At 34.8% G+C, this 9,416-nt stretch overlaps 1 protein-coding gene across 1 annotated transcript in view; it reads right to left on the reverse strand.

Annotated features, from left to right (window-relative positions):
- Positions 1-8,823, reverse strand: part of LOC124771034 (protein HIRA-like) — a gene marked incomplete at its 5' end in the record, with an annotated part of 86,603 nt that extends 77,780 nt beyond the window's left edge. The window contains 2 exons of the mRNA XM_047249274.1: positions 4,629-4,732; positions 8,644-8,823. Coding sequence (XP_047105230.1) covers positions 4,629-4,732; positions 8,644-8,823 — 284 coding nt within the window. The remainder of the gene's footprint in view (positions 1-4,628; positions 4,733-8,643) is intronic.
- Between the last annotated feature and the right edge of the window lie 593 nt (positions 8,824-9,416).

Genomic DNA, 9,416 nt, shown 5'->3' on the forward strand with positions numbered 1-9,416 from the left:
TCCACATCTGCCCCTGGAAATGTCTTACAAGTTAAAACCTGGTTCCTGAATCTCTGTCTTACCATTATATTCTCTATCTGAGACCTCCCAGTATCTCCAGGCTTCTTCCATGTATACAACGTTCTTTCATGATTCTTGAACCAAGTGTTAGCTATGATTTAGTTATGCTCTGTACAAAATTCTACCAGGATGCTTCCTCTTTCATTCCTTACTTCCATTCCATATTCACCTACTATGCTTCCTTCTCTTCCTTTTCCTACTATCGAGCTCCAGTCACCCATGACTATTAAATTTTCATCTCCCTTCACTATAAGAATAATTTCTTTTATCTCATGATACATTTCACCACTTTCTTTGTCATCTGCGGAGCTAGTTGGCATATAAACTCGTACTACTGTGGTACGCTTCGTATCTATCTTGACCACAATAATGCGTTCACTATGCTGTTTGTAGTAGCTTACCCACATTCCTATTATGCTATACATTATTAAACCTACTCCTACATTACCCCTACTTGATTCTGTATTTATAACCCTGTATTCACCTGACCAGAAGTCTTCTTCCTTCTGCCACCAAACTTCACTAATTCCCACTATATCTAACTTTAACCTTTCCATTTCCCTTTTTAAATTTTCTAACCTACCTGCCCAATTAAGGGATGTGACATTCCACGCTCTGATCCACAGATGGCCAGTTTTCTTTCTTGTTATGTTATGTTATGTGGTTTATTCATCTCATTACATACAATTTTCAAATCATTTGATTTGATGTACAGGAGACATGTCAAGGTTTACAAAAGAAACTTTTTCACTTTTTTAAGAGAACTACAAAAGTTTACATTATATTTTACATTTCTAAGTTACAGCTACACATGTACATAAAATAATAAATGTATTACAATCCCTGTGTTCAGATTGTGAAGCTGTCCTCAATGAATTCATCGACAGAATAATAACACTTTTCCACCAGGAGAGTAAAGAGCAATCTTTTCAGTGAACCAATCTCCATTTTAAATATATTACTGCCTTTTATTTTATTGAAAATTTTTAACCCCATATACTCTGGCGTTTGGGCATAAAGTTTTAAACGATGTGTTGGAAGTTTGAAGTTATCTCTGTGGCGAGTGCTGTAGTTGTGGTCAAAATGGAAATTGTCTAGTGTATGTTGATTTCTATATAGGAACACCACCATCTCATATATGTAAAGTGAGGGGATAGATAGTACTTTTAAATTTTTTAACAGTGGTCGACAGGATTCCCGTTTTTTTGCAACACACATGTTTCTAATTACTTTCTTTTGTAATACTAGGAGCCTAGTGACATTTGCTGAATTTCCCCAGAAGATTATGCCATAACGAATAACTGACTCAAAGTAGCAGTGATAAACTACCTTTCTGGTATCTATGTTTGTGGCACCTGACAAAATACACATTGCAAATGCTAAGTTGTTCAGTTGATTTGCTAAGTAATCTATGTGTACCTTCCAATTTAAATTTTTGTCAAGATTTAGGCCTAAGAACTTCACGTGGTTTGCTTCTGTGATATCCTGATCATTGCAAGTTATCTTTATTTCACTCCTTTCTACTGATTTAGCTTCAAATTGCATCATTTTGGTTTTAGTTACATTTAGTTTTAGTCCATTTTGATAGAACCAAGATTCAAGTTTTTCTAAAGTGTTTTTGGCTTTTTCTTGAATATTTTCAGATACCTCATTTTCAATTAGAACTGATGTATCATCAGCAAATAAGACTGAATGAACATCAATAGCAAGTGGTAGGTCATTTATGTAAAAAAGAAACAGATAGGGACCCAATATTGAACCTTGTGGGACTCCTTGGGGAACTGTTTTCCAGTCTGATGAATAATTGGTTCCATTTCTTTAGGTATTATATGTAGAATTTTCATTGCATGATAAAATTAGTTATATTATGGTTTTCTGTTTTCAATTGGGCAAAAAAAGTGGAGGGATTTGTATCTCTATTGCTGGACTGCTCTCAATATACAGAAAATTTCATCCTGTCTGGCTTATATAGAATTTTTTGCAATCATTACAACTGATTTTATATTAATGCTGACATAAAACTAACACAAAAAACGCCAACAAGATGGAAAACCACATACATACATAGGGAATATATCAGACAAATTAAATTCATTACTAAATTCTTAACATAAAATGTCAAGTTACCTCGAATTTATTATTTTAACAGAAACTTAAAATTCCCAAGTACACTCAGGCAAGTTAACAAGAGGGCTTTGAAAACATAAGACTCTGCTTATATCTCTTTCAGCACAATAGTTTCATGTTCAGCCACTAGAGAGCACCCGGTACTACATTTGTAGCCTGGTTGTCCTGTTTTGGTTGATGTGGTTGCTATAAGATATCATCTTTACTGTGTGCAGCTTTGGATATTTGACAACAAACTTTGTGCTTTCTCCTATATTGTTGTTTAAGCAATGCTTTCAAAAACTATTTGCTATATCAAGCCTGAATTTGACACTGAGTTTAGCAGCTCAGAAAGTGAAGAAGAATATGATGTTACTTCATTAGAGACTGAAAGTGATGACAGTTCGTCAGCAGGGTGATAAGTGCTCACCAGTGGAACAACATGAAACACATCCATTGTGCTCCATACAACTCCTCCAAAGTTTATGTTCACAGGAAACATTCTGAAATACATGGTTAGATTTCACAGCTATACAAAAACTAAAAAATGAATTCAAGTTTCACTATATTTTAGTCAAAGTTCAGTGCCCAAATATACATGGGATTTTATTATTGGTTATTTTCAAAACTTTGTAACTCATTATTTTGAGCTTTATAAGTTGTCTTCATATGTCTGTAGGTGCTGCCATTCATTACAGGATGTTTTCATTAATAAAAAAAATAATCATTTTTTGGAACATAATTTTTAAAAAAAATTGGTAAGTTATGGGGTTAAAAAATACTACAGTGAGATAACATAAAAACACAAATCCAGGCCAGCAAAACAAAAACACCAACACACAAGTATCCAGGACTATATTAAATCAATTTTAATGATAGTAAAAATTCTATGTAAACCAAACAGAATGAAATTTTCTGATCAGATATCGAGAACACAGCTGAAAGAATGACACAAATCTCTCAAAATTTTTCTGCCATATGAAAACAGAAACCCAAAACATAAAGCAGTCTGAGCACACAATGAAAATCCTACATATAATACCAAAAGGCCCAATAATGACCATTTTAGAAGAAAGAGAAATAGATGCTAAATATAAAAAAATGGCCAGACAAGATCCTAAATGAACTGACTTAACTCAAGCATAAAAATTTTATTGAAAATTTTGTCAAAATTTTAGGACGTGGTAAAAAATAACATGATATGCAAAGAATACTCATACAGACCTGTACAAAGAATATATAACCACCACATAACCGTACTGATAAAAAAATTAATATGTAACCACACAATATAATTGGCTTATGTGAAGTGAAGCTGTTAAAAATTAATAAAAAATGAAAATTTCAACTACAAAATACAATAAGCAGCAAAATTTGACAGCCACAATGTCAATGATGAGATATGAAAGTAAGTATTCGACACACTGTTACTAAACCAATCAGATATATAACATAAAAATTGTATATATTAATAGCACATTTTAACTGCAGATCACCTGCAGCCAAAATAAACTTGCCGAAATAAACTTATCACCTAACTACACAACTCTACAATCAAGCTTCAGAAAATAGCAGCAGCCGGCCGAAGTGGCCGTGCGGTTAAAGGCGCTGCAGTCTGGAACCGCAAGACCGCTACGGTCGCAGGTTCGAATCCTGCCTCGGGCATGGGTGTTTGTGATGTCCTTAGGTTAGTTAGGTTTAACTAGTTCTAAGTTCTAGGGGACTAATGACTTCGGCAGTTGAGTCCCATAGTGCTCAGAGCCAGCCAAAATAGCAGCAGTATCCTGAAATAATATACATAAAATGTATCTACTTTATTTATCAAATTATTAATGTACTCCAAGAGTAAGGGTTTGAGTATATTCTTGTATTCCTAGTGTTCATTTTATGTATCAGATAACACTGAGATGATCAAATTCAAATAACAATGTTCCTAAGCCTTGCCGGCAATGCTGTTGCAATATGCAACAATACAGTTACATTTGACCTTATTTCATTCAAATGGCATGCATTCATTACCTCAATCACAGCACCCCATTTCAAATACCTGTGTCAGTTACATAAACAAAGGGAAAGAAAATATGCCAATCAACAAACAGATTATTCAGGAAGCCACAGTGAAACAATCAACAGGTTTTTAAATCTGGCTCCATCCTAAAATGATACCTTCTGATTTGGTAGAGTTAAAAATTGAATCCCTAGTAGGAGTTTCTTGGACACATTTATGATCTAATACTGTTAATGTTCTACCCTCTCAGATATAAAACAAGGAGCAGTATTTCCACAATGTAATTACTTAAATAAGGACACCAGTACGTTACCAGCCACTGAAGTCAACATTCATATTAACATGAAAATTCGTAGAATAATATTTGTGCAAAATTATAATTTTAAGAGATGAAATCCTCTTCAAATGATTCAGTGACGACTGAATCCTCTTTCCAGTCTGCTGTTCTCCAAACCCTCAATGTCTTGTCATCAGATTGTGAAGCCATATATTTGCCTACAGGATCCCATGCAACACCCTTCACTAGTCCAGAATGACCTTTCAGTACTGCTACCATTTCTGTAAGAAGATGAAAACTGGGGACTTAATTCATGAAAATATTCTATGCATTCTCTTATTCCTAACAAAAGCTGAAGAAGAAACTGCCTTGCTTTAAGTATCATTATCACAGGCAGGAAACTGTTAATCACCACAATTGTGTATCTATTGTTAGCTATACCTTTAACAATTTAAAAAACAGACAGAAAATACAAAAAAACTATAATAGGCTGTAGGAGTGTGTACTATAATGGACTGAGACTCAAATATTGAAGTATATGATACGTATGTTTACGAATCACCTTGATGTACGATATTTAATATATTACTTGATACACTGTATCTTTTATCACATTATCTTATATTTAAACCTAAGTGAAATTATTCCACAGTTATTATTCTTTATTTGATACTATCTGTGATTACTAAATGTCTCACAAATGACGAGTCAGTCATTCTAGTTTATTTACAAAAATACGATAGTTTGAATTTTCATGCATGTATCTTTCTGTTTTGTTAGGATGGTAACTCCTAATCCAGAATGATGAATTTTCACTTGGATAATCCAATTTTGTAAAATTAACAAAAATAAAGTCCCAGAAAAAAACACTTAGTAATGTCCGGTCTGATTACTGAAACTGTATAGTGTTCTTTAGATCATGACCTTCAACACAGCTCATAAAATAATTAGGTGCAGTAAATAATTTGGCTACACCATTGAAACCTCTGTAAATGAGAGTAATTTAAATAATTAAGCACCTTGACAGTAATTTCATAAAGAGATTCATTTCATGAAAGTTTGCACAGAAAATCAAATATTTTTCCTTCTTTTTGTAAAGCCTAATGTCGCACCAGAATATTTGTGAATACGTAATTTTCATTTTAAGGTAATTAAAGTAACTGTTTTAATAAAACACTTGTAAGCTTGTGTTTGTTACATTAATATACATACTAAAGTGGCTGTGTCAGCACAGTTAGTTAGTAATTGTTGAAGATATATGATGGCAGTAGTTGTATGAAGTTATGCTGAATATATTATATGTTGAAATATCTTTGAGGAAACAACTAGATGCCAAACTTGAACTCCTACAACTGTTAGCTTCCAAAAAATTATGTAGTAATGTATGTACAACAGCAAATTATTGACAATTTTAAAATGTTGCTGAAAATAATATTAATATAATAAAGGGAAACATTCCATGTGGGACAAATATATCTAAAAACAAAGATGATGAGACTTACCAAACAAAGGTGCTGGCAGGTCGATAGACACACAAACAAACACAAACATACACACAAAATTCTAGCTTTCGCAACCAACAGTTGCTTCGTCAGGAAAGAGGGAAGGAGAGGGAAAGACGAAAGGATGTGGGTTTTAAGGGAGAGGGTAAGGAGTCATTCCAATCCCGGGAGCGGAAAGACTTACCTTAGGGGGAAAAAAGGACGGGTATACACTCGCACACACACACATATCCATCTGCACATACACAGACACAAGCAGACATTTGTAAAGGCAAAGAGTTTGGGCAGAGATGTCAGTCGAGACATCTCTGCCCAAACTCTTTGCCTTTACAAATGTCTGCTTGTGTCTGTGTATGTGCAGATGGATATGTATGTGTGTTCCTTTCGTCTTTCCCTCTCCTTCCCTCTCTCCTGACGAAGCAACCATTGGTTGCGAAAGCTAGAATTTTGTGTGTATGTTTGTGTTTGTTTGTGTGAAAATAATATTAATGATATGAATATCATAGGGAAACATTCAACGTGGGAAAAATATACAAATATATGAAAATAATATTATCTAAAAACAAAGATGATGTGACTTACCAAATGAAAGTGCTGGCAGGTCGACAGACACACAAACATACACACAAAATTCAAGCTTTCGCAACAAACTGCTGCCTCATCAGGAAAGAGGGAAGGAGAGGGAAAGACGAAAGGATGTGGGTTTTAAGGGAGAGGGTAAGGAGTCATTCCAATCCCGGGAGCGGAAAGACTTACATTAGGGGGAAAAAAGGACGGGTATACACTCGCACACACACACATATCCATCCACACATATACAGACACAAGCAGACATATTTCTGCAGACATATGTCTGCTTGTGTCTGTATATGTGTGGATGGATATGTGTGTGTGTGCGAATGTATACCCGTCCTTTTTTCCCCCTAATGTAAGTCTTTCCGCTCCCGGGATTGGAATGACTCCTTACCCTCTCCCTTAAAACCAACATCCTTTCGTCTTTCCCTCTCCTTCCCTCTTTCCTGACGAGGCAACAGTTTGTTGCGAAAGCTTGAATTTTGTGTGTATGTTTGTGTTTGTTTGTGTGTCTGTCGACCTGCCAGCACTTTCATTTGGTAAGTCACATCATCTTTGTTTTTAGATATATATTTGCTACGTGGAATGTTTCCCTCTATTACAACCATATCATTAATTTGAAAATAATATTAAGTTAACATATGTCCCTACAACATCAGGACATGTACTGATGAAGGGAATAAGCTGAAATAAGCTAATATATTAAAATAAAATGTCAAGCAGCACATTGTTTTCCAGTTCTCTGCATAATACTGTATGAAGATGGCTGTAAAATCAAGATTTGAAATTGGATTAATCTGCAAAAGCAAATCAAAGTTTGTTAAAATTTGTTAATCTGTCCGCTGGGCTGGAAAGAAATAAGTGGGAAGTCATACACAAATGTTGTCAGGATTTTATTTATGTCTAAGAACACAGGACCCCTTTATTCAACAACAAAGTGAAGAATTCACATTATAGTGAAGACGCTGAGTTGCAGATAGGCACAACGAAAAGACTCTCCGGAAGTGAGCCTTCATCAGAAATAAATAAAAAACACACACACACACAAATGCAACTCACAACTCACACACACACATGAATATAGAGACTGTTGTCAGGTGTGTGTGTGTGTGTGTGTGTGTGTGTGTGTGTGTGTGTGTGTGTGTGTGTGTGTGTGTTTTTTTTCTGATGAAGGCTTAGTTGGCTGAAAGCTCACTCCCTGACAGTCTTTTTGTTGAGCCTACTTGCGAGTCAACATTTCTGCTACATGGTGAGTAGAGCAAATATCCTTTTCATGTTATTGTTACATTCCATTCAGGATTTTCCATTGGTTGAATTCACGTTATCTTATTCTCACTATTATCTGATAAAATACTGACTCTAGATAATATGTACTGAATTAGAGTTCCAACTAATTCATCTGCAAAATAAATAAAAGTCAAATAATAACTTATTATTTAAACCAGTAAAGCGTGATGTTAAGAGTACCTGTGGCATTATCGATACAAGATATTGCTTATTTTTAAATAACACAATCAAATAAATGGTCCACTGAAGGTGCGATAATGTGCTGAAACACGTACAGGTGCAGAAAAAATAAATTAATGATGTCTTACAGAAGGCAGAACTATAGAACAACTTTTTAACCATTAATTTCCACTATATATATGACATACGCCATTAATATTTATTCTTCATGAGCAAAAATTATTTTCTGTTGCTTATGATATGATCAGGTTTTCATCTGTTTTAACATGCCATGCTTTTCAGAACATATATTTGTAGGACCAACTCTCATCTGAGCACTACCTTATAAACAAGAAATTCCCTATCATCTGACAATTGTGTGCTTCTGTAATGCCACAAAAATCTGCATATTATTCAATATTCTAAGATTATTTGTTTGTGAACTACATTTAATTCAGGAGACTGGATTTACTAAAACAAAAAACAACCTTAATAAGAGGAACTCCTCTAAGTTGGTTTATTTTCATCTAATTTGTTTTCCAAAAGCCTATGAGGTACCTTTACAGATATTTACCACAAACGATAGTTCAAGTAGTTGTCTATTTATGAAGCAACGGACTGCTTCGTGTTTCAAAACTTTATGTATGAAATGTATAAATCATTGTTATTACCTGGCATCTTAAGAGCATTCCACACAATCACTGTGTTGTCAATAGAACAAGACGCAAGCCACGCATCATGTGGAGACCATGCCATATCCAGGACATCACCATTATGTCCACACAAAGTCATGCAGCAATGCCAACTCTCGACATTTACTTTCCCAACACTTCCAAAAACATTTGTTGCACCTGCAATGTTACAATGCTTTCTGAAGAAAAGTTATCATGTATATGATATAGGAAAAACCAAATACTGTAAAAGGTGACTAACAAGAGTCCCACAAAAGAATTACAACACACTTATCAAATAGGGTTGGGGCTACAAGACACAGAGTGAATATCTAAAACAATGGAAAATCCAGGATGGAATAACGACAATATTATAAAAAAGGATAGATTTCATCTTACCATAAAGTAGAAATGTTGAGGCGCAACAAAAGACTGCTAAACAAGTAAGCTACACACAGCACACGCACATTCACGCACATGCAACTCTTCATACAGTTTTGCCTTAGCAGCCAGAGACAGTGGACAGTGGTCATGTGCAGTTGCATGAATATGTGTGTGCGCTTTTTGTATAATTCAAGAGAAGGCTTTTTGGCTGAGGTGAAAGCTCACTTGTTTAGCAGTCTTTTTGTTGTGTCTGTCCAACAGTGAACATATACATGGACAGAGGGGGAGAAAAACAACCTGATAGTCATTTCTGAGCAGGGGGACTTCAAATTCTACAAAATTTCTGAAATAATCGAAGGTCAGAAATGTACCATTATGGTGCCACAGCC

This window comes from Schistocerca piceifrons, unplaced genomic scaffold (genome assembly GCF_021461385.2).
Source record: "Schistocerca piceifrons isolate TAMUIC-IGC-003096 unplaced genomic scaffold, iqSchPice1.1 HiC_scaffold_866, whole genome shotgun sequence".
NCBI classification, from domain to species: domain Eukaryota; kingdom Metazoa; phylum Arthropoda; class Insecta; order Orthoptera; family Acrididae; genus Schistocerca; species Schistocerca piceifrons.